The sequence below is a fragment of the Meles meles genome, chromosome 1 (genome assembly GCF_922984935.1).
Source record: "Meles meles chromosome 1, mMelMel3.1 paternal haplotype, whole genome shotgun sequence".
Lineage (NCBI taxonomy): Eukaryota > Metazoa > Chordata > Mammalia > Carnivora > Mustelidae > Meles > Meles meles.
This window is the reverse complement of record NC_060066.1, coordinates 185,096,542-185,123,488: the sequence shown is the minus strand read 5'-3', so window position 1 is coordinate 185,123,488 and position 26,947 is coordinate 185,096,542. Positions and strand designations below refer to the sequence as shown.

At 38.0% G+C, this 26,947-nt stretch overlaps 1 protein-coding gene across 14 annotated transcripts in view; it reads right to left on the bottom strand.

The window, feature by feature from the left end:
• SCMH1 (Scm polycomb group protein homolog 1) overlaps positions 1-26,947 on the bottom strand; it is a 182,533-nt gene that overhangs the window by 74,947 nt on the left and 80,639 nt on the right. For 11 of the 14 annotated variants that reach the window (XM_046005959.1, XM_046005952.1, XM_046006008.1 and 8 more), the window contains 5 exons: positions 25,687-25,921; positions 15,231-15,358; positions 13,905-13,950; positions 7,362-7,450; positions 2,829-3,072 (listed from right to left, as the gene is read on the bottom strand). In XM_046005959.1, the coding sequence (XP_045861915.1) occupies positions 2,829-3,072; positions 7,362-7,450; positions 13,905-13,950; positions 15,231-15,358; positions 25,687-25,921 (742 nt within the window). The remainder of the gene's footprint in view (positions 1-2,828; positions 3,073-7,361; positions 7,451-13,904; positions 13,951-15,230; positions 15,359-25,686; positions 25,922-26,947) is intronic. The other 3 variants (XM_046005999.1, XM_046006045.1, XM_046006042.1) reach the window with 2 other exon arrangements.

The following is a 26,947-nucleotide window of genomic DNA, read 5'->3' as shown; positions in this document are numbered from 1 at the left end:
TGTGGCCTCCCCAGAGATAACGGCCTCATGGGGCTTACAGCAACTGCCCCGGCACTTGTTCCTTGAAGCAGAGAGGAGGAGCACTTTCCTGAGGCAGGAAGTGTGTCTCCCCGCTGCCCTGCCCCCATCTCCAGGGCTCTCCACCTCAGTGCCATCCACCTCATCCCAACAACCCTCACCTCTTCCTTATCAGTTACCCCGGCGCCACCCATTCTCCATAAGCAGCCTGCGTGATTTTTTTTAAAGAACAGCTTTATCGATAGGTACTTCACATACCATTAAGATTTGCCCTTTTAAAGAGCACAATTCAGTGTTTTTAGTAGGTACACAGAATGGCAAGCATCATCCCTATCTAATTTTAGAGCATCTTTATCATCCCTGTGCTCATCAAAGGCACGTCCCATTTCCCCTCTCCCCCAGGCCGCTGGCAACCACTACCTGACTTTTGTCTCTGTGTTTCCGCCTCTTCTGGACACCCCATACGGATGCACTCATGCTGTGTGTGGTCTTTTGTGACTGGCTTGTTTTCTCTTAGAATAAGGTTTTTCAGGGTACATCTGTGGTGCAGCATATTTTGGGACTTCATTCCTTTTTAATGCCAAACTGTATTTCATATGGAGATACCACATTTTATTTGTCTGCTGGGCACATGGTGGGCACATGGTGGACACATGGGCTACTTCTACTTTTTGGCTACTGTGAATAATGTTGCCATGAACATTCATGACACAGTTTTGTGTGGAAAGGTTTTCTGTTCTCTTGGGTGTATACCCACAGCGGTATTGCTAGGTCACAGCTAAATCCACGTTTAACATTTTGAGTAACTTCCAAACTGTTTCCAAAGGGGCTGCACCATTTCACCATCTCACTAGCAATGTGAGCTCTAATTCCTCCACACTCTCACCAACACTTGTTACTGCCTTTTGATGATATACCCACAGGTGTGAATGGTATCTCCTTGTGGCTTCGATTTGCATTTCTCTAATGGCTAAAGATGTAGAGTATCTTTTCAAGTGCTTATTGGCCTTTTATATGTATCCTTTTTGGAGAAATGTCTATTCAAACTCTTTGCCCATTTTTAAACTGGGTCATCTTTTTCACTGTTGAGTTGAATTCTGGATACAAGTGTCCAAGTGATTTTTTAAGTAAACCAGATCTTGTCACTCCCCTACAGAGAGTGTCCTCTAATGACTCCCCACTATGTTTAGAATAAAGTCCAAATTCTCACTCTGGCTTTTGGGGTCCTAGCAGGTTTTGTCACTTTCCTCCTTGCACAGTGCATTCCAGTAGAAGCAGGCTTCTCTCTGCCCCTGAAACACACGCTCATTCATGTCTCAGTCCCAGGACATGTATGTCCCCTCCCTGCTTGGAATTCTCTTTCTTGTCATTCAATCTGGATGTCACCTTTCAGATAAATTTTTCTGAAAAGAAATTGCATCTAAAGAATCTCCCCTCTCCACCAAGAAGAACAAGGAAACTTTTGGCCATGATGGATATGTTCACTATCTCGACTATGGCTACAGTTTCCTGTACATCCATTATGTGTCAAAACTTTTCAAATGGCATACTTTAAATATGTGCCATTTGTTTCACTTCAGTTACACTTCGATAAAGCTGTTAAGCAAAAACTCCCTTCACGATCACTCCTCCACTGCCACTGCCTCATCATGCTTTATTCCTGAGGAGAAACTGACAATCTGAAGCCACCTTGTTAATTTCTTGATTTCGGTGCTTATCAACCATCTCATCCCACTAGAACAGTAGTTCCAGGAGGGCAGAAATGTTTTTCATTTTTGTAACTGCTGTATCCTCAGCTTAGCTCACGATTAAGTGCTCAATAAATATCGGGTGCCCTGAATGAGTGAAACTGACGGAGGTTTAGGAGAGACTGACAGACAACAGGAAGGGTGGCTTTCTATTCCCTCAGACTCACTAGTACTTTTAGACTTCAGCGATGAGATGCAGCTATCTCAAACTCTATTCCTGGGTGATGTCCAAGATCATCGTCATTAGAAATATAATTTATTGTTCAACTGCTCTGTGGTACTCTTCCAGTATTTTATATATACTCTTCCATTGGGAGTGGTTATTTTTATAATAATAGCACAATCATAAGAATATGGAATAATGTACATTATACAGTAATTGTAACAAATACGGTAATAGCATATAATAACTATAATAATATAATAATAGCAGCAGTAATAGGATAAAAACACTTGTTTAGCACTGGGTATTTAGCAGATACAGGGAAGCATTTAACCCACATCATCTCATTTATTCCTCACAATAACTTTATGAAGCAGGTGTTCTCTTACGGATGAGGAATTTGGGGTTTAGAAAGGTGAACTAACTGCCCAAAGCCACGTGGCTGGTAAAAAAGGCAAAGCTGGGACTCAAGCCTATGTCTGTCTTGCTGCAGAGCTCATGCTCTTCCCATTGCGCTACAGTGCATCTCCACTGCTCTGGTGACACAGTGCTAGTCTGGCTCACGTGCAAAGCCCCTGAGTCCCGAGACAGAGGTGCATCCCGACAGATACCCCTCGAACTCTGAAACAGGCCAGGAACCAAACTGACAGAGAGGAGAGGCTAGGTGCTGAGGATAAACCAGGATATTTGGAGTGAGGAAATTTTACTTTATCCCAACCTCCGCATCTAGCTCCCTTTGACATTTAATTCTTGTTTCTGATTACTCTCAGGTAGACCTTGGTCTTCACCTCAAGTCATCTCCTAGTAAGGCTGAGTGAAGACACGCCGTCCCTGGGAGATAAGCAGTGCCCCTTCCCGACTTGGGCCCTGAGTTCAAGAGCTCACAGATGAGCCTTTACCTTTTGTGCCAGGCGGCTGTAGGTTGTCTCCAGTCAAGGAGCACCAGCCCACAGGGAAGATGTCCCGGGAGTCGAAGCGGCACCAGTAGTCAAAGGCCCCTCGCCACCCGTCAAAGGTGACAAGCACCTCTGAGCCCCGCACCTCCCCAATAGTGGCTGGGCAAATGAAATGAGGGTTCTTCCTGTCCACAGCTTCTAGCTTCATCCCCATTTTGAAGAAGTTGTGGGAAGGTGATGGTGGTTCCTAGATGAGAAACAGAAATATGCAGACCTAGATGCAAAGACAGAGGCATCTGTGCGCCAAAAAACCGCTACCAAATTTGGATGATGACAAAGTGACCGGCTGCTCTATAAGATTTAAATGGAAGATTTAGTCTTTGTTTTAAATGAATTTCAAAGGATACCAAAGTATTCCTTCTTAAGTCCTAACATTTTACCATTTTTGATTCAGACTTTTTTTTAAGAAATAAAAGGTAACAGATAAAGGTAAATCCCTTTTGCGCCCATTCCTTGTTTTCGTATTTTACTATATATTCACACATCCATTTGCATACTTTAAAATTTTATATAAATGATATCATACTGTACATATTCTACAATTTTGTCATTAACATTGTGTTCTTGAAATTTACCTATATTGATAACTCCAGCTCCAATCCATTTCAAGTGCTAATAGTATTCCCTTATATGTGTATATCACTACTTACTCATTCCCCTTTGACAGACATTTATGGTCGTTTCTAACTGTCCACTATTTCAAGAGTTTTAATGACCATTCTTGTACCTGTTCCTTTGCACACATGTGGGAGTGTTACTTTTGGGGGCGTGTGCAAGAGCAGAATTTCTGGGTTATAGGAGAGATGTATGCATCTAATGCTTTATTAAATACTGTCAAATTGCCCTCCTAAGTGGGTGTAGCATTGCACACTCTCTCCAACAGTGTGGATTTGCAATGCAGTTGCAAGGATAAAGTTCCCAAAAAGTGCTGTACACTCTGTTCTTTCCCTGGCCTTACACTTTGATCCTGCACCAATAACACCATCCTATGAAATGGATATCTGGTAGAAAAAGTCCCCTAGTTTGTCATTTTTTGGTATGGCTTTGGGTATTCTTTCTCCTTGATCTTTCACATGAATTTCATATGATCTTTCATATGAAAGCTGATTTCATAGAATCAGCTTTCAAGTCCACAGAAAACCCCTATTTGGATTTTGACTGGAATCCCAATGAATTTATAGATTAACTTAGGAAGAAATAACCTTTGTATAAATGATATTTGTATAAATATATTTTGTATAAATGTATAAATGATATTTAGCCTTCTCATTCATGAACATGATAGTATTTTCCATTTATTAAGCATTCTTTAATGTGGATTCCTTCTCTAATATGAATTTTTAAATTTTCTCTATAAATATCTCATGCTTACTAACACTTTTCTAGGCATATTATAATTTCATTGCTATCGTAAGTGCTACCTCTTAAAATTTTATTTTCAAGCCACTTGCTGCTATTAAATAGAAATGCAACTGATTCTTAAAAACTGATCAGCTGATTTAATACTGAGTAGCTTATGACGATTCATATGTCAATTTCCTTGAGTGCTTGATTTATCAATTACTGAGAGACATGTACTAAAATATCTCAGAGCAATTGTGGATTTTCTACTTTGTCCAAATTCTGTCAAATTTTGCTTTTATATCTGAGGCACTGTTTTTCAGTAGTGTGTACTCTTTTATGGTAGATAGAGGGCTCTTTAGAATGTCTTTCAGCAACAAAGTCTCCTTGCCTAATATCAGTATGATTAGCAATGGCTTCATTTTGATGAAGATTTGCCTAGTGCTGTCTTTGCTTTTCCTTACAATATTTTAGTGTCATATTTTAGCAGTGTCTCTTGTGAACAACATGTAGTCAAACTTAAAAACAATCTAATTGTATGTCTGAACTGATGAGTTTAAGCTCATTTTTGTGATAACTGGTGTATTTCAATTTATTACAATTATCACATTGCCGACTTTCTATGTAACTTGATTTTTCCAGGTTCCTTTTTCTCCTTTATAATCAATTGAATTTTCTTCCCTTTCCACTGCTCCATTGATTCAGATGTTAACTGTTTTCTTTATAATCTTCCAGTGGATCATTCCTGAAGATTATAACTGTACAGCTGACATAATTAAATCTAAACTCATCTTTATGTACAGTCCCAAGCAATATAAGGACCTTAGACTGTTTTACTACTCCTGAGTTAACAGGTGTTTGGTAATTTAGCTCCACGTTGCTATTGTACTTAGTTTTTAGTTATAGGCACTGCCTGATTAGCTTTACCCCCATGTTAAACAATTTTTCCTCATCACTACTTCTTCCATTCTAACTTTCTGAATTCAGTTTTCTCCCTCATGAAATAAATTTTCAGCTGTTCTTTCAGTGTCTATATTAGTAACTACTTGTATAAATTGTTTGGAAATGTCTTGATTTTACATTTATTCTGAAATAATAATATGGCTAGATATAAAATTGTACGTGGACAACAATTTTTTCTCGATACTTGGAAGATAACTGTTCTATTGTCTTTTGGCTTGTACTGCTGCTGTCTGGAAATATGCTGCCGGCCTACCTGAAATCCTTTGGAAGGTGTTCTGCATGATTACTTGTTCAGATCTCTCCTTTGGACTCAGTCATATCGTGACATTTTAAGGTATGTATTCATCTTTATTATATATACACTCTGGAAAATTCTGTTAATATCTTCCTGAATACCGTTATTCTCTGTTCTTTCTAATTAATCTTTCTGAAGTTCATGATCAGCACATATCAGGCCTTCTAATACTATTCTCCTGTCTCTTCTCTTTAATATTTTCCATCTCTTTATCTCTCTGCACTGTGTTCTGGGGACAGTCCTTATACATGTCTTTCAGTTAATTCTGTAAGTCCTAGTTTCTTATATACCTACCCATTAATTTGTTCTTTTAATCATTAAGTTTCATTTCTGAATGTTCAGCTTGTTTTTTTCAAATATTTTTAGAAATAGGGTTTTATATCCTCTCAATTTTTAAAGTCCTTCTTTTCATTCTTTAATCATTTTTAAATACTTCATTTATAATCTCTATCTGGTGTTTCTATTATCTGAAAGCCCTTGGGGTATAGCCTTACTGTTTATTGGATCTACCGATATCCCATCATGTTGGATTTGTTTTGAGAGTTTTTGAGGGCTCTGGAATTCTGAAATAAACACTCATCTTCAATGGTGCTTCACTTTTGGGACGTCTATGACCTTGGATTGAAAGCAACCAAACCATCTGGAGAGGCTTTGGGTTTGTCTCTGCGGGCACTCAGAAGTATCTCCAGGCACTCTATCTGAACCGTGGACCTGCAGGGGTCAAGACCACTTTATCGGAGGAAGTGACTCCATTTTCACCCCTCCCTAGAACCCACACAGAGCCTTTCCTTATCAGTGTTAACAGTCTTTCCACAAAGGAGTAACCAGCTGATCTGGTCATCTACATTGCAGTCTCAGGCCCGTTTCCCTGCCTTGCACAGGCCCACAAGTGCTCATCTATCCTACTGTGGCTGTTAAAATATAAGGTCCTTATAAAGTAAGACTGGCAATGCCCCTTAAGGTGTCTACAGGTGTACCACATGCACTTGCCACTGGTTCTCCTTCCTCATTCTGGCCTCTGCAGAGTTTCTAACTTCCTGGTAGCTCGGCAAAGCCTGTAAAAGAATATTTGTTGGTCTCCCTCCCCCACCACCCCACCATTTTGATATATGCTGTAGTGAAAGAGTTTTTAAGTTGCTCAGTACACTATATTCTGGGAAGCATATAGTGCTCTTTGGGTTTAGACTTAACTAGCAGGATAGGCAAAACTAATTCAGTCCCCTTTACCTCCTTAAAGAATTCAGCTGAATGCAGACTGATAGCTTCCTGCCTTAAGAAACAAGTAAGAATGGGTACAGATTTTACATCCCTCTTCTACCACTTACTAGCCATGTGTTCTTGGGCAAGTTCTTTATTCAAAAGTATTTGTTTCCTTAACTATGAAATGGAAATTGTAATTCTTGCTTCAGAAAGTTAACTGTGGATAGTAAATGAGATGGTGTATAGCAACTCCAAACACACTGTCGACATTCAAAAAAGAGTCTTCTTCCTTTCTCTTTGTTTAGCATATGGACCTTAGGGAATTTCAAGATCTAGGATGACAATAGCTCCTTTAGATTTATAATATATTTTATGTGTTTTACTGTTAGGCACATTTTAACTTAACAACCCTGTGAGACAGATCCTACTTACAGATAAGGACAAAAGGACACTGCTTATTATTGGCAGAGTGGGGGCCCTAAACCTAGGAATCCTGACTTAGAGTGAAATTTCCTCCAGGGACAGGTGCTGCTTCCTAAGGTACTAAAAAATCCTCCCTCTGAACTAGTTTCTGAGAAGGCACCCTCATGTCATAAAGTAGACACAAGGGGCTTAGTAAATGAAAGAATGTGAGCATCTGACCTTAGGCAAGTGGTGATATCTGAAGGACACCATACCTTGTGGAAAATCCTGATGGGAGCCATCTCTGCTCCATTTAGTGTCTTCAAAAGGAACATAGGCCAAGAGGAGGCATTCAGCCGAAATCCTGCAGCAAACATAATGGGCAACAGATAAAAAATGTGTTTCAAAAGGGAGTGGTGAGATCAAGTTTTCCCTTGGGAATCCAGCTACTCCTGCCACAACCTATATGCTGTGGCAGTTATAGAACCACAGGCTGTTAGGAAAGGACTTAAAGGTGAAATAGAAGAAATGCCTCCTTAGACAGCTGAGGAAATGAGGCATGGGAGAGGGCACGGAACTTGCCCAAGGTAATGTTGCAGAGTAAGAAGTGGAACAAAGTCCCCAATCACCTTTTCTGACTCCGTGAAATACTCCGTGAAAATACATATAATGTTTAAAAAGCTTTCCTTGAAAAGTCCAAAATAGATGTGTGATAGGATTAACCAATTCTTAGAAATGATCTAGACAGCAGAGTGTGAAAGGGGATTGGATAATCTCTTAAGAAGAAACCAAATATGTCAACTGATACACCCAGTATACACGTAAATCTTTTTGGTTTCTTTCCATATTAAACTAACTCATTATTTCTCTCTCTGTGTCTCTTTCTCTTCCTTTCTCTCTCTCTCTCTCTCTCACACACACAAACACACACACACAGTACAAAACACTTTCTGATACTCATTTTTCCTTAAACAATTAAGGATGAGACAATGATGAAGATGGAAGGGATAATCCTACCCCAAAATATACATTTTCCCAGAGAGTAAAAAGAAGCCTAGAGAGATTAATTGTCCATTGTCGCTCAGCAAGTAAAAGAAGAAAAAATGTACCACTTAATTAATAAATTGTAAAAATAAGATTGTTATCGTAGTTAGGTCTTCCAAATAGAACTCTGAATGTTTCCCTTTATTTGGCTTCAACTCTCTAACCTGAGATACTCAAAACTAGTGCTTTTTGATAAGTCTCCTCATCGACCTCAGCTTTCCCATTCCTCACAAAACAACAGACAGGCTGCATCAAAGCTGCAGAGCTGGAAATATCAACTGTTATTATTGAGAACTTTACTGTGTATGTGACACTGTGCCGATCGCTTTCCATAGACCATCTACTACTCAAGACAACCCAGGGAGGTAGATATTATCTCCATTTTATAGAGGAGAAGAGAGGTATAAAGTAAACTTAAGATCTCGAAGTGAGCAAATGAGAAGGACAGAATTGAAACCCAGGCAGTAGGACCCTTCAGCCCACACTGTGGACTACGTATGCTAGATTATCAATGCGCAAGCAAAATGAAAAAGGAAGAATCAACTTTGGGGATTAAATATTAATTAATAACTGTAGTTAAGGGGGAGGAAGTGAAAAGAGAGAAGAATGTGGAGATTAGAGAGTTACCACCCCACATGATGTAAACGTTTCGTCTCAAAGCTGGCTGGGCTAAGCCAAGCTCCCCCAGGTCAGGCGAGGTCCTGAGGCCGCTCATTAATATCAGCAGTGGTGACAGTGATGTGGATGTTCCTATCCCTTCATCCAGAACTGCTACTGTTTACTTTTTTGCTTGCCTAGTCTTTTTTTCTTCTGGAAAAATTCTGTGTGATTTGGTGGGGATGCCTATCGCATGACTGTACTAACCTGGCTATGGAACAGAAAATAATGCCAGGTGAAGGCATCAGACTCTCCCCACTGAGAATCCGTATGTATGTCCCAAGTTGGGTCAACTGTGTTCTGACAGGATAGGCATATTGGAGGAGTGTCTGTCTTTCCCTGAGATCATGGCTAGAAGGATGTCTGTAGGTTTGGCACTGCTACATGGAGAACATAACTGAGAATAAAGCCATGGGTAGAGCAAGAGATGGGGAGCCACGAGAGTGTTTAAAACCCTGTGTCCAAATACACTCGGCTGCAGGCCTTAACTTCTTGGTTATACGGAGTCGGTAATTCTTGCTTCCTCCTTTCACCTCCTTTCACCTGGTTTGAGTTGAGTTTTGTTACTCACAGTCAAAGGAGTCTTGACTACACTTTTCCTTTGATCAGAGTAAAATGAATAAATTTCTTCAGAAATTCAGGCCTGGTCTGTGTGTGAGGAAAACAACTCTCCTCAGGTCAGGCAAGGGCTGAGGCAAATCAAACCTAGAGCAGATGTGCCGTGAATTGTTCACCACACCTTTGGGCAAGGCGAAGCAAGGCACAACTGTTCTAGGGAGATGCTTGCTATACCTTGATAAAAGAGGAGTAGGAGGAATGACTGCATGATCAGAACATTCAGATTCATGTTCTCAGTTCCCAAGGAGTGCCTTGCCATCTAACTACCAATTCCATTTTTTTTAGAAATAGGTCACTCTGGAGCTCCTAGCTCACCTGGAACTTGAAAACAACAAAACAAAACAAAACAAAACAAAAGTCCTCTCAGCTCTGGGAACACTATAATAATATTATAATAGCTAATTCGTATTGACTGCTTATTATGCATAAAATTCTTCACATGCAATTTCCTTCTGGATATCTGAAATAATACCATGAGGTATGCACTGTTACTACCCTTAGTCTGCAGAAGATGAAATGGAAACTTATGATAAGTATCTTGTCCAGGGTAGTAAGTGATGAAGATTGCCATATGTGATGGCCCCACTCTAGACCTCAGGCTCTTAACTATTCTGTTTTGCCACTTCCTAGCAATCTCCTTCAAGAATAGCACAGAAGTAACACAGAACTATTACTAACCAAGGAATTACCGAGGTATCTTATTCCCCAACGCTTACGGTGATGTGGGACCCCCCTCCAAATTCAAAGGTATCCCAAATTGTCTGGGCAGTCACAGATAGCATTTTACCATGGAACGGGCCCTCAGAGACCATACAGTACAAAGATTTTATGTTGCAGATTGAACTGAAGTCTAAAACTGAAGTCCAGTGAGGCTACAAAACTTAACTGTGGTCACACAAATTGCTCTTGCAGAATCATCCTGGAGCCCTAGGACCCTTCATCTGGGTTCTCTTCCATGAAAGTTCTCTTTCATACTATGCTGCCTTCCAAAGAGAACATATATTATGCACATATGAAACGCTAGGCTCTATGTGCTGTGCACTCTAAGTGGGTTACCTCATTTAATCACTACAACTCTGTGAATTAGGTATGAGAAAAGTAGCACTGGTTCAGGAACCAGGCTGCTTCGATTCAAATCTGGCTCTGCCATTTACCTGATGCATAACCTATGGGCAAATTACAAAAACTCTCTCTGGCTTTAGTTTCTTTAACAATAAAGTGGGATAAAAATGGTAACCACCTCAGTGGGTTGTTCTAAGGATTAAAATAGGTTAAGACAAGTGAAAGACTTAAAACTCAGCCTGGTATATGACAGGTGTTAGATGAATGCTGGCCATTACAGATGGAAAGACTGAGCTTTGGGAAATAAAGTACAATCTGAGGGTACTACACTAATTAGTCAATAGCAGAGGCAGGACTTCAGCCCAATTCCTCTGTCTCCAGAACCTTCTTATCAATCAGCACATTAATGTCTTCCAATATTTCATCACTCAGCCCTACTGTAACGTTTTTACTGGTAAAATGAGTTTGGGTCATGAATTTGTATAAGAGGGAAGAGAAAAAGAATAAAAACAGGAATTTGAGGATCTCCTCGAATTAAACAATGGCCTGGGGTGCTTATGAAGAAAAGAACAGGTGGGTCAGAAATCCCAACCTCTGAAAGCGGGAGCACTTCAGCACTCGGCCACTCATCCTCTTCATCTTGGTCTCCAGTCTCCTCCTGGAAAATAGGACTGCCAATTTATATCCCCAGCTCAAACCTCTGCCCTGAGTTTCATGCCCATATTTCCAACTGCCTTGTTCTGTAAGTCTACTTGGATGCTAAGAGGTCTCAAAATGAGTAAGTTTCAAGCAGAACTCTGGATCTGCTGCCCGCCCCCAACTTGTCCAGTCATCTCAGCTCACTGGTATCATTTATTTAAACCTAGCTGGCTCAGGCCAAAAGGCCTAAAAGTCACCTCTGTTGCCTTCCTTCTAGCACTCCTCAAATACATTTAGTCAGCAAGGCTTGACAGCATGTGCATCTTCAAACCATTTCTCGCCATTCAAGATTTCTTACCCACCAATGACTGCCCCAATCTAAGGCCCAGTCACACTCTGCCTAGAATGCTCCATCGGCTTTCTACCTAGACTCCCTGCCTCTATTTTTGCCTCCCTACTGCTCTATTACAGCCAGAATGGTATGTTTGTGTGTGTGTTTTTAAATATAAATCAGATCACATTACTGTTATGCTTACATCCCATAACACAAAATAAATTTATGGTCTTCAGGTATGTTAACAAGGCTTACGTGGTCTGGAACTTGCTTATTCTCATAACTCACCTCCTGTCACTCCTCTGCCTCCTTTCACTGATCTTTCTGTTTCTCAGACACACCAAGCTGTATCCTTCTGCCTCAAACACCCTTCCCTTTCTTAAATCTTTGTTAATTCTTTGCCGAACTATCATCTCCTCAGAGAGGCATTCCTAGGCCATCTTACTTAAAACAGCTTCCTAAATCCTGCTCCTTTTGGTCCTTAGCCCTTATCATTGTCTGGATTTTCTTTCTTTTTTCCTTATAGTGTGTATGTCTTTTCCAACTACGATATAAACTCCATGAGTTTTTACTGAACAAAGGAAAAATCTCTACTTAGTAAACAGGTACCAAGAATTGATGGACACTTTCTCATGTTATCCCATTAAATACTCACAATAACCAGGTATGGCAGAGTTTAGGAACGATCTGGCAGGTGAGGCAATTGAAATTCAAGGTTAAAAGTCAAGGAAGAGGAACTCACCAGTGCCCACATAACTAAGCTTTTAAGTAGATGAGCTAATATGACAAAGCCAGGTCTCTTTAATTCTAAACATAGGCATGCTGCAAGTGTTCTGTGCTTACCTAGGATTTCTTTTAAAAAAATATTTATAAAGAACTGATTATAAGGAGCTTCCTGATATTCCCAAGACAGTGGGACTACTGAATAAGTTAGGATCCAGCTGTTTAAACTAACCTTGACCTGAGGAAGCTCTGGACTTAGATGCAGATCAGCAGGTCTAGGATTTAACCAAAGTTCATGCCCTCTGGTGGCGAGTAACAGAACTGCATGCACACCAGGAACCACCTGGTTGTGGGCTCCACTCCCTACCCAGCCATGGTCCCATCTAATAATTCCAAGCTTTGTGAAGTTATTAGACTCCATGGCTGTCAAGATGTTTCCCAACTCCTTTTCTTCTCCAAGAGCTTTACATACATGTACATCTACAAATTCATATACAGAAAGATGCCACTAACTCAATGTATAACCCCGGACAACTTACTTCCCTTTCTCTGTTTCTGGATTTGTCAGATGATGACACGGAACTAAAGCCATGCTTCCAAACTGAGTTGAGTGGATGAGCTCAATTTTATCCCATGCATGAAAGAAAGGAGAAATGAAACTGGCAGAGAAATGTCCACCGCACTGTCTTCCCTGAGGAAGAAGTGAATATCCGGCCTGACTATTTGGGAAGACTGGATTCCTTTTAGTTCTGATAGGACTCTATGCCCATATCACTGTTCCATTCCCATATACACTTACAAACACAAGTTACCTCAGATTGATTTAATTGAGGGTGGAGGTCGTGACTTAAATCTTGAGTAGGTATATGTATACCTGGGTCTGGCAGGGTCCTTGCTGTAGAGAAGAGGGAGTTTAGTGAATATTTTTAAGACACATGGTTAAAGTAACTTCCAAATTTTGGGGTTGACTACTCCCAGAGGTTTTTATAGAATTCAAATTCTGGGATCACAAAATGAGTTGTGTATCTTTTTAAAACCTCCTTTCTACTGACAGGCCCGGGAAGTTATAGCAAGTGGAAAGACTGATCAGTGACAGGAATATACAAAGGTTTCCTTTCAAGTCAAGGTACCCACATATACCCCAGGCCATGTGACTAAGTCTGCTGACTAGGCACTTTGTACTGGGATCCTGACATACTCGACTAGGGGCCTCACCAGAAGCCATCTTCTGTTTTAGATTCTCAAAAGTAGACATTGGAATCCCCTGAGGGAGCATTAAAGATTACACTGGTCTCACCCAGAATCAGAAATTCTGATTTAATTGATCTGAGGTAAGGCCTAGGCACTGAAATTCTTAAGAGCTCTCCGGGTGATTCTAACTGGCAGCCAAGTTTGAGAACTAGTGATCCAAACCATCCTGTTTATAAGAAATAATCACAGTCCTGAGTAGTAGAAAAGGTCAGTGAAACAAGGGAGTGTGAGGAAAGGTTGGCAGCATTGAGTTAATAGTGTCACCTGAGGATCATTCTACCTTTCCACCTTTTCCCCCGGAGGACTCTACAAGGGACTATGAATGTTTCCTTTGTGTGTGTTTCCAGAACACACACACATACACACACAAATCATACAAGATTTTACAGGAGAAGAATGCTCTTCTAGAGCAATGTTTCCCAAATAAAGACCAATTTAGTTAGAGTCTCGGGAGAGTCATTTTACCATGCAGAATCCCAAGCCCCATTACCTAGAGATTCTGATTCAGCAACTCTGGGGAGAAGTCCAGAGGAGGCCTGGGGAACATGAACACACACACATATATATGTATAATTATATACATAATTTATTTAAACTTTTCATTTTGAAAAATCTTAAACCTAGATTAAAGTAGCAAAACAGTACATGAACAACTATGTACCCTTTACCTAGATTCAACAACTAGCAACATTTCACTATATTTACTTTCCATCTATCTACACATACTTTTTCCTCTGAACTATGAGAAAGTCAGAGACACAGTGACACTTCACCCCTAAATATATCAGTACACTTGTCCTTAGAACAAGGACACTCTCCTTTAAAACTGCAATACTGTCATACCCCAAAAATTTAATTAAAAATATTAATTATCCCCAAAATGTCCTTTATAGCTATTTAATTTTTAAATACAAGAACTGATCGAGAATTACATATTGCAATTGGTTGTCATGTTACTCTAGTCTCCTTTAATCTAGAACAGTCCTGTTGCCTTTGTTTTCCATGAAACATGTTTTTGAAAAGTGTGGGCTAGCTGTTTTTTTTTTTTACAATTTTTTTTAATTTATTTATTTTTTCAGCTTAACAGTATTCATTGTTTTTGCACAACACCCAGTGCTCCATGCAAAATGTGCCCTCCCTATTACCCATCACCTGTTCCCCCAACCTCCCACCCCTGACCCTTCAAAACCCTCAGGTTGTTTTTCAGAGTCCATAGTCTCTTATGGTTCGCCTCTCCCTCCAATTTTTTTTTTTTTATAAACATATAATGTATTTTTATCCCCAGGGGTACAGGTCTGTGAATCACCAGGTTTACACACTTCACAGCACTCACCATGGGCTAGCTGTTTAATAGAATAAATACCCCACGACTTGGATTTCTGATTGTTTCCTTATGATTACACTCATACTAACCAGTTTTGATAAAAATACAAGTGATGTTGAATACTTCTCACTTCATTACTTTAAGAAGCACATAATGTCCGTTTATCTAATCACTGATGATACTATATTTGATCACTTGTAAAGGAGTGACTGACAGATTTCTTCATTATAATTTCCCTTTGTAATTAATAGGTAATCAGTGGGGAAAAACACTGAGATTATGTGAATATCTTATTCTCTAATAAACTTTTTTTTACCCAATTGTTTTAGCATTCATTATCCCTGTCTGAATCAATTAAAATGGTGGTTGCAAAATGGTAATTTTCTATCATTCTTTCTATATTTATTAGCTGGCATTCTGTAATTAGACCTTTTCCTGCAAATGTAAATTTTTTTTTGTTTTTGTACACTAGGAACCCATGGAAGCCAATACCATTGTTCTTTTGTTTTCATTATTCTTTTTGATCATATTGCTCCAATATTGGCGAGTCAGAGCTCCTTCCAGCCGGCTCCTGTGTCCTTCTGATATGTCCCCATCATTCTTTGAGAATTCTCTTCTTTCTGGAATAACAGAATGTTCCAAATTCACCTTACATTTTCTCTTCTGCTCAGCCTTGAAATCAGCCATTTCTCCACGGAGTCATGATTCCTTCTTGTGAAGAGTGGGATTTAGAAACCACATTGCTACTGAGGTGTCTTTCCTTCTAGACCTTTTCAATGAACAGAGCTTATAGAATTATAGGACAAGTATATATAAAATTATATAAGTTTTTTTGAACTAACAGTTCATATAGATTCCTGTAACTCAAATTCTGTACTACAGGGTTCTTCATCTTCCCCCATCCCATATTTGTATCTTATTTACTCAATGGCTCTATCTTCAATGCATGTAAAATAGGTTCAGATGATTAAGGTAAAACCACGAAGATTAAGAAAACATCAGAATTTATTTGAAGTTCCATTTTTCTTTGAAATATGTCCCATTAAGGGTATACTGTGAAGGTTCTGTGTTGAAGTTATTTGAGTTAACTTTTTTCCAAGGTTGTTATGATATCCATTTGATACACAGTTCAGTTTGTTTCTGTTTGTAATCAATTTTAGGTTACGATTTGTTCTTTTTTTTCTGGTTTCTTTTTTTTTTTTTTTTTGAGTAAAATAGTTATATAACACAAAAATTTAGAGAATATAAGAGTATTCTCAGAGAAGTCTCACACCCATTGCTATACTTTCTACCCTATTCTCACATACTCCCAATAGGTGACCTTTTCATTTTTTCTAGTTTAACACCCCCATGTTTCTTCTTATAAAAGTATACAAAATATGGAATTTTGTGCATAAAATGTGCACATGTGTGTATACATATTTCCCCTTCTCTTTCTCCAAAGAGGCATTAAGCACATTCACACTGCTGTGCAACCATCACCACCATACATCTCCAGAACTTCACCTTCCCCAAGGGAACTCTGTAGCCATTAATCAGTAATTTGCAATTCTTTCCTCCCCACCAGCTCCTAGCAACCATCATTCTATTTTCTGTCTCTGAATTTACCTAAATTAGGTATCTCGTCTCAGTGGGATCATACAGTATTTGTCCTTTTGTGGCTGGCTCATTTCACTTACCACAACATTTGTACTGTAGCATGGGTCAGAATCTCTTTCCTTTTTAAAGTTCAATAATAATCCATTGTATGAATATGCCACATTTTGTTTAGCCTTTCTTCCACTGACATGCATTTGGGTTTCTCTGACCTTTTGGCTACTGTGAATAATGCTTCTAAACATAGGTATACAAGTATCTGCTTGACTCCCTGCTTTTAATTGTTTTGTCTATATATCCAGAAGTGGAAGTGCTAAATCATATGGTAATTCTGTTTTTCATTTTTTGAAGAAACACCATATTGTTTTCCATAGTGGCTGCACCATTTTATGTCTTCATGAGTAGTGCACAAAGATTCCAATTTCTCCACATCGTCACCAACACTTTTTTCTACTTGATAACAGTCATCTTAATGGGTGTGAAATATTATCTCAGTGTGGTTTTGATTTGTATTTTCCTAAGATTAGTGAGGCTGAGCATCTTTTCATGTGCTTACTGGTCATTTAGAAAAATGTCTATTCAAGTCCTTTGCTCATTTTTAAATCAGGCTGGTTGTTTTTTATTTTTGTTCAGTTGAAGGAATTTTAAAAAATATTCTGGATATTAACCTCTTATCAGATACAGGATTTGCAAATATTTTCTCCCATCCGTGAGTTCCCTTTTCACCCTGCTGGTATTGTCCATTGATGAACAAAAGTTTTTAATGTGATGTAGTCCAATTTAGCTTTTTCTTTCTTTTTGTTGCATGTACTTTTGGTGTCATTTCCAAGAAATCACTGCCAATTCCAATGTCATGAAGCTTTTCCCTTATATTTTCTCCTAGGAGTTTTATACTTATAGCTTCTACATTTAGGACTATCATCTGCTTGGAGTTAATTTTTGTACATAGTGTGGAGGTAAGGTCCGGCATCATTCTTCTGTATGTGCATACCCAGTTGGCCCTGCACCAGCTGTTGGGAATCCACTGAACTGTCTCGGTACTGCTATTGAAAATCAATCGAGCATAGACGTATGAGTTCATTTCTGGACTCTCAAACCTAATCCACTGATCTATGTCTATCTTTATACCAGTAACACATGTCTTAAGTTTTGTTGCTGTATAATAAGTTGTGAGATCAGAAAATGTGAGTCCTAGGTAGAATGCTAATTTTTGCCAAAGGTCAGATGACTTTCTTCCTTAGCTATCGTAATATGGTGAATTTCACTAGCGATTTTTCTAAAGTTAAGTCTTCTTTTCATTCCCAGGAAAAAACCCATTACTTTGCTTTGACAAATTATTGTTTTAAATATGTTGAATTCTAATTCCTAATGTTTTAAGATTTTTATAACAATATTCATACATGAAATTATGTGTGTGTTTGTGTGTAATATAAATCAGGCTTAGGTATCCAAATTCTACCTGCTTCATAAAAAGAACCTGCATGCTTTCCTACTTTTCTATGATCTAGAACTGCACTGTCCAGTAGAGTAGCCACCAGCCACACAGGCTTTTTAACTTTAAGCTATAATTAAGCAAAATTAAAAATTAAATTAAAAATTTAGGTGTTTAGTTGTAAGTAGCCACATTTCAAGTACTCTGTAGCCACATGTGGCTGCTGACTACACTGGACAGCACAGATGCAAAACATTTCCATCATCACAGAAAGCTCTTTTGGCTATCACTGACTTACGACAACTTAAGTAGAAGGAAAAAATCTGGTCTTAGAGGTTTTGCAGGATTCCCATTAAGTAACCTGCACATAGTGCTTTGCTATATGTAAAATTTGTTGAAATCTTTTATACATTTTCTATGTATCTGTTTAAATATTACAATGTTATTCAGGTCAATTTTGACAATAGTATTTTCTTATTTCATCTCACTTTTCTATTTTATTTACATAGAGTTATTTCCTTCCTTTGTCATCTCTGTGTTTGTGTATCTGCACTTATTCCTTTTTTTTTTCTTTCACAGGCTAACTAGTGGTTTGTGTATTTTGTGTACTTTTCTCCCCAAAAGACTAGTATTTTGATTTATTGCTTTTTTACTTTCTACCTCATTAGCTTCTGTTTTATCTTTATTTTTCTTCTTCCTTTTTATCTTCTTTGTACTGTGACTTTTTTTCTAGTCTTTTGAATTGGGAATTTAAATTCTTAATTTTTACCCTTTTCATTTTTGTTGATGTCGAGCAGTTAAGGCTATCAGTTTTCTTCCAATTACTGCTTTAATTGATCTAAAATTCTGATATGTTTATTATCATTACTTTTTAGAAATTTTGCAATTTTAGTTTATATTTCCCTTTTCAAACAAGAGCTGTTTAGAGTTTTAGATTTCAATGTAGAAGGGCATTTAGCAGGTATAAAGTTTCATATGCATACACATATATGATCTGCCTTATTCATTAAAGTCTTTTTATTTATTTATTTTTTTGGTACCAAATTACTTTATTTGGAGGAATGGTACAAATGAAAGAAGTAGATGTTTTGGTACAACTTATAGAAAAGAAAGTCTTTAATACCTTTACTTTTTGTCCTCTTGGGCTGCCTTGCCTTGAGAGGTGTGTTAAATCTATTAGTGTGTTTGTCTCTCCACGTCTTTGCACCTACCATCATTTCTATTTTGTGAAGACAGATGTGATCTGTCTGTGATCTGGTTCTGAAATATTTTTAACTATTATATTTTCATTGTGAATTGTGTCACCATTAAACATTATAAAGTGGCTTCTCTTGTTTAATGCATCTTAGTCTGAATTCTACCTTGCCTGATATCGGAACTGCAATCTCCGGTATTATATTGTTTGACTTTCCTTTGTATACCCTTGTCCATCCTTTGGTTTTTGGTCTTTCTCCTTCACTTTATTATAGGTATGTCTCCCGTATATAGTATAAAGCTGGGCTTGACTTTGAGAACCAATCTGAAAATTTTTTTTTCAATAAGTGAGTTAAAACCATTTACATTTATTGATGTAAATTACACACTTGGTCTCAACTCTCTCACGTTATGTTTTATTTACGGTGCTTTCCATATTTAGTTCATCTCTTTCTCTGTATGGTCTATTCCTTTATCTTTTTGTTCCTTTGTTATGCAGGAAATTTTGGAATTTTATTTTTGTGGTTACCTTTATACTAACATATTTTCTAATGTCCTTAATTTACCTTTTCCTCATTTTGGTTTCTACTATTTGGCTTATCAGTTTCAGGTGATATCCTTTGATCCAATCTAAGGATATTACAGGAGGAAGGGGGTTTGCTTCCTGGTTACAGCGTGTTTGCGTGGTGGGCTCCTGCAGTACGCCCATCTTCTCCATTGCCCATATCCTGCAGTGCCTGACAGCCAGCAGTATCAGTAGTCAGCGCTGCCACCACCCTCCCCCAGACGGTTTTGTAGCACTCCAGAGAGACTCTCTGTGAACCGCTTTCCTTAGAGGTACCCTAAAAGGCAAATTTCTAGCAAGTTCCACTGCTGTAGCACCACAGTGGCTTCTCTCATCCAGTGAGCCACAGTTGTGCCCCCACTAACAAGATCAACTTCTCTGCCCTGAGGGTGGGGGAGGGGAGGTCCTTCCTTGGGGTCTCTATCTCAGCTCCAGTGTAGTGGCTTCTCCTTAAGTCTGCTCTTATATTCTTTAAAGTTCTCTTTCCTTTTGATTAGCCAATCCCTCAATCCTGTGTTACAGTTAACAATTATATTACACTTTCTGTGTTCAAATTACTGTGTGGGTTCTTTCCCTTCACGGGACCCATACTGATACCATACTATTCTACTCTTATCTCCACCTGTGTTTTTCTTAGCTTGATCATTGATCATTCCTTGTTTGGATGAAGCTTTTTCTGTAACTGATTCCTCAGGTAAGGCTTGGGGTTATAGTACTTCCTGAGTTCTTGCATGCTGAACACGGTTTCAGTATAAGCTCACTACCTGAAAAACAGCTTGTATAGATATAAAACACCCCGTTCTTATTTTCTTTCTTTGTATTTTGCTGTAGAGAAGTATGATGCAAAGTTCACTTTCTCTCCCTTGTAAATAACTTGGCCTTTTTTTCTGAAGGCTTAGAGGGATTTTTCTTTATTCTTAGAGTGTAATAGTTTTACTAGGATACATCTTAGTGTAACCAATCTGAAACAATCTTTCCAGGAAAAAGTCCTCTTAAATATGTAGGTTCATGTTTTCTTTAATTTTTGGAAAACTTTCTTATAATTTTAAGTATCAACTGTTTCATTATTTTGTTCGTCTTCTTCAGGGACTCCAATTATACATGCATACATACATTTACATATACACATTCAATCCTTATTGATTATGTTCTATATCTAACGGTTCCTTTCTGAAACTTTTTAACCTTTCCTAATATTTACTTTTATTCTCTTGGCTGTTTTATTTCTCTTCTCAATATCCTTTATTATATTTTCAGTTAAGCCTATTATCCATTGGGCACCCTGGAATTGAGTTTGCAATTGCAATTATTTTTTCTTCATTTTTTTTCCTTGAGTTTGGACAATTCTATTTTCACAACTTCCTGTCTCTTCCACATTTCTAGTCTGACTTTTAAAATTTATGATTTAAGGGGTTTTTTTCATATCTGTCAATACTTGTTTAATTCAAGTTGTGTTGTTGTGTAATAGTTTTCTTCTGGTTAGTCACTGATTTTGGCAGAATTTTCAGTAGTTAAAATGGTTTTATCCTCATCTTTGGTTTTTCATCATATAAAAACTTTTTATAGATACTGACTGCTATTTCTTAATCATGTGAAATATCTTATATTTTCCTGGACCAACAAATACAGGAGGTTCTGTTTTGGCAGGAATCTTGGGTTATGAATTTCTGTTGACATAGTGAAACACAGTTTCTTTAGTAGATGAGCCTGTTGGGATGGAATGGGAAGACTGGTGTGTCTTTTGACAGATTCTCTTCTGTTTCTGTATAATTCTGAATTACAACATCCCTGCTTCTTTCTTTTCCTTCAACCTATGTCTATCCTCCCCCAAAGGTAGTTATCTTCTCAAGAGTGCTATCTCTAGTCCCTCACACTTTCAATCCACTCTCTTCCTTTGGATTCCCCAGTAGCCAATGTTCTAATCAAGCAGACTGTAGCTCTGTTCTCAGTATTTCCCACTCTAAATTGAACTATCTTTTCCTGGAGGTGATTTTGACTGTGTTAGGCCCCCACTGCCCTCACCTTTCTAAATGCCATTTCTACCTACATAAAACTATTCATTCTGGTTTGGGTCAGGGGGTCACGTATGAGCTCTAATGATTTCAGATCTTTATACCTGAACATATAGACAATATGTAATTGAAATCTGTGGTATTCTTGACTCCCAGTAATGTTTAAATTGGTTTGGTTTCCTTTTTGATCCACACGTTTCTAGAGAATTTATTGAAAGACTGTGATTTAAATTGTCACCATTATCCTTGGGACCTTATATAGTTGACCCCTGAATGATGTAGAGGTTGGGGGTACAAACCCCCCCCTTCACCGCATGCACTCAAAAATTGTGTGTAACTTTTGACTCCCTCAAAACTTAACTACTAATAACCTATTGTTGACGTGAAACCTTAACGATAATGTAAAGAGCTGATTAACACATATTTTGTATGTTTTATGTATTATATAGAGTATTCTTAAAATAGGCTAGAGAAAAAAAAATGTAATTAAGGGGCGCCTGGGTGGCTCAGTCAGTTAAGCATCTGCCTTTGACTTAGGTCATGATCCCAGGGTCCTGGGATTAAGTCCCACATTGGGCTCTCTGCTCAGCGTGGAGCCTGCCTCCCTTCTCCCTCTGCCTGCCCCTCTGTCTGCTGCTCTGTCTACTTGTGCTCTCTCTATCAAATAAATATAAAAAATCTTTTAAAAAACAAAGAAAATGTTATTAAGAAAGTAAGGAAGGAAAAATACATTTATAATAGTGTACTGTACTTATAAAAATAAATCTGTGTACAATGGAGCTATGCAGTGCAAACCTGGGTTGTTCAAGGGTGAATTGTGCTTTTTAATAGCCTATCAAGACGATTCTAAACAGTGATTCATAAAGCAGGTTGAGAACTACACAGTTTAATGCAGCTATAAAAAGGAATGAGAAATATCTCCTTACTACTAAGAAATCAACTTTAGGATCTTTCATTAAATGGAAAAAAGCAAGGTTAAGACAACTATGCATAGTATGCTGTCATTTATATAAGAAAGTGGGAAATACATATGTATATGTGTACATACACACACACACACACACACACACACACAAATATATTTGTATTTTTAAAAAATGAAGTACAAACTATAAAATTAAAAGAAAGCAGCGCCTATGGCAGAAGAAAGCAATAAGGTGAAGGGGATTTCTCTGAATATACTTTGCTCTATAGATTTGACTTTAAGAATGATTTGTATCACATATATATATTTATAAAGGAACATTTCTAAAAAGCAATCTCTAAAAGAAAAAAAAAAAAGAAAAAAATTGACTGTGCCTGGGTGGCTCAGTCAATTGAGCATCTGACTCCTGATTTTGGCTCAGGCTGTGATCTCAGGGTCCTGGGATTGAGCCCCATACTGGGCTCCGTGCTCAGCAGAGAGTCTCCTTAAGGATTCTCTCTCTCCCTCTTCCCCCAACTCATGTACATTCCCTCTTTCACTCCCTCTCTCTCAAATAAATAAATCTTTAAAAAATACAACAAATGAACCTAAGTTTTTATCAAGTTGGTGGCACTGCAACCCAGAGAGAAACTAACCCAAACAACCTTATAACATATTATTGACTATCCTTCACTTGACGGTAAGAAAAAAAGAAATGCAAGTAACTCAAACACTGTCAGTAATGAGGATGGTGGTAAAGTGTTACTGTTATTCTGAGACTACTGTATGTGTCTATACAATAGAACAAATGAGTTATTTTGTTAGTGATATGGAGAACTAGGGTTTTGTTGTAGTACAAAGGAGATACAGACTTAAGATAGCAAAGATAAAGTAAATAAAAACACCATTTGTCCTGAATTTTAGTAGGAAGTATCAATAAGAACTAACAATTTTATCTTTAATAATAATAGTAAGGCAGTTCCTATCTCTGCCAAAAAGACATAGAAAGAAAAACCAACCCAACAGCTCTGAGCGCTCTAGTGTTCAGATTATAGTCTCTATCATTTTCCACTAAAAGGAACCCACGCACCTAAAAGAAATAGCTGAAATTGTATTTGGGGCAGATAATATATAAGATAAACCTGGAACACTTTGAAATTTCAAAAGTCCAAGAGAGCTATCAAGCAATAAAGAGTCAGGAGACCATTTGATGTGGCTCCTCTATAGCCAACGAATGGACAAATTAGGAATCAATAAGGATAATTAGTGCAATGGAATGAAACATATCAAGTATGTATGAATTCTTGAGTTTACTATAGTAAACAACAGTAACAAAAAAAAACTATCCTTAAATATTTTTGGAGGATGGTAGTAAACCAATTCATCATTTTGTAAATTGGTAAATAAAGAAAAGAATCAAGCATTTAAGCTTTCTTCCATGAATGATATCCTCACAATAGCCAAATAATTGATGGAAGTTTATTTTAATAGACATATTCCATTTAATTTATGTGGATAGAATTGTTTATAAGATTAAAATTTCCCATTCTGCAACCATAATGAATTGATTGATCTAAATTAGGGGTCAGCAAATTACAGCCAACAAGCTGATCATCTGTTTTTACAGATATAAGATTTTATTGGAACACAGCCTTGATCATTTGTCTATGTTGTCTCTGGCTGCTTTTGTATTACAATGACAAAGCTGACTAGTTGTAACCGAGAATGTATGGCCAATAAGCCTGAAAGTTTTGCTGTTTAACCCTTTAAGAAAATCTGTCAACCTTTGATTTAGGCCACAAGCCGTAATGGCTGCTACGTTATAAAATAAGAGACAACGAGATCATATATGCTTCCTAATAGAAGTAAACACCATCAACTATGAGTTATTCTTATAAAAAAACTGAACCTGAACCTGATCAAGCCTCTAGACCTACCTGCCAATTTCTAGGAGAGAGAGAACAGAGAAACCTGTCAAATGATACCACAGAGATACAATTAGCAAAACCTAATTGTGGGGGATATTAAAGACAGATTATTTAGGTTTTTCAATAAATAAATTGTAAGATAAAAATAAGAGAGAAGGAGAAACCACAGATTAAAAGAGACTTAAAGGACATATCAACCAACTGCAATATGTGGATATTTGGATCCTGATTCAAAGAAACTAAGAGAGAGAGAGAGAAAGAGACAGGCAACAGGGAAAATTTAAACACTGAGTAAATATTTGTTGATATTAATGAATTATCATTAATTTATATATGATAATGTTATGATTATGCTTTAAAAATATTATCTATGAGATATAGATACTAAATAAGGATAGAATGATATGTATGATGTTTGGGCAACTGGGCAGGAGGGGGCAGGGAGTACATGCAGATAACAAATAAAACAGGACTGACTGTGTTGGTAATTATCAAGGATGAAGATTACATGGACCTCAACTGTGCTCTTCCTTCTACTTTTGTATATGTTTGTAATTTCACATTACAAATAAAGTTTTCAGTTGGAGGATAATGTTCAGTAACCACTTTTCGATCTCTTGCAAATGACACCTGTTATGTAATGCTCAATTAATTCAGTATAATCTTCTGAGGGGAACACAGCCCATAGCTCATAACTTGTCTTTCTTCTCTGTTGAGACTCACTGCAACAGTGACTAACAACTATTGATGAAATAACTACATCACCGAGGTATACCGAGGGGGGAAGAAAAAAGGTAAGTCTGATCTTCCTATATATATGAAAAATGTAATGTGTTATTAGTTAAAATAAAATAATGCAAATTAATTCAAAGTGAGAAAATTACAAGGACCAAGTGAGAATTTAGGAGAAAGGAAAGAAGGATTCCTTATAACAGTCATACTTCCACTGGGAAATTTTCTCTCACCTCTTGTTACCATTGTAGGGTTTGGTAAAAGTTCTGTGGTTTTTGAGGCAGATTAAATAGTAAGATCTCCTTCTACTCTCTCTTTCAGTGAAAATGAGAACTGACAAAGAAGGATGAAAGGTGTGGCTTCTAGTTAGAAAAAAGAGACCTTAAGAGTAGCCTGGATATTGTAAGTTAATGTAGAGGCAGATCTGTCCAGATTTAACAGCTCGTTTCATTTTGGGTAGGCCCTTTCTTTTAGCCATATGAAAAAGAAGGAATAGTCAGGGGACCCTAGGCTTTCCCATAATAGGATGTCCAATTTTGGAAAGATAACTAATTGGCTAAGGAGAGCTTAGGTCTAGTTACTCACCCAGAGGGGGCTGCAGCATACCCCCATTCTTCTCACAGTTCCCAATAGGCTGGATTTCAGCTGAGTCAACCAGCCGCCAGAAGTCATTCTTGTTGTCGCTGCCATCAAGGCGAAGGCGGAGGCGGGCACCTGTCAGTCCAACCACTGTGGCAATACACGTGGATGTGGTGTTCCTGGGGTCCTGTGCTTCCAATTTCATGCTGATCTTGAACTCGTTGCTTGGAGGTGTGTAGGACTGAGAAAAACAAGCCATGGGGATTAAGAAGACTAAGAGTGAATGGCATTTTCTGTACGGATGTTGAGCGGGAACCTGAAACAATTTACGCTTTGGACTGAAATTGGTTATAGCTGGGCCTAAGACAACTGCCTTAAACTATTCCCTAATTCTTAGGAAAGGTTTCATATAAAAGAAACGTTGGAAGGTAAGATGAAGGGGAAAAAATTACTTTCCACAGAGGCATTAAATATTGACTCACACCAGTAAGAAAAGCACAGCAGTGTCTCAAATGGTCCTGATTTAAATGCTTGCTCATCCTATCTTCTCCAGCATCCTAACTCTCCAGGTATTCATAACATTTTCTTCTTAGAAATCATCCTATTAAACTTGCATATCCTCAGTGTCTCTTCATGGAGCATTTCGGTGTATTGGTTTGTATATTTACCCCACACACTATTGGGGGTTAAAAGTTTTCTTATTTTGACATTAACTTACAAATCAATTCATATTTGAGAACAATTTTAAGTTAAGTTGACATACCATAAACTATACCCTTTGTTAAATCTTGACATATATATATACCCATGACACCATACACATCACAACACCCTAGGAGCCGTTACCACAATAAAGATAATGAACATGGACACATTCCCAAAGTTTTCTCATGTCCCTTTATAATCCCTCTGTCTAGTCCTTCCCAGACCCCTGCTCCCAGTTAAACACTGATCACCTTCTATCACTATAGATTGATCGGCTGCATTTTCCAGTTCCAAGTGGAGTCACAGAGAATAAACTCTTTTTGTGTGTGTCTAGCTCCTTTCACTCAGCATAATCTGATATTCATCCATATTGTTGGATATATCAATATATCAGTAATTCATTTCTTTTTTCTAAGAATCTTGTTTTTTACAGCAGTTTTAGGTTCAGAAGAAAACTGACCAGAAGGTGAAGAGATCTCCCATATACACCCTGCCCCAAACACATGTGCAGTCTCCCCTATTACCAACACCTCCCACCACGGCAGTACATTTGTTACAACTG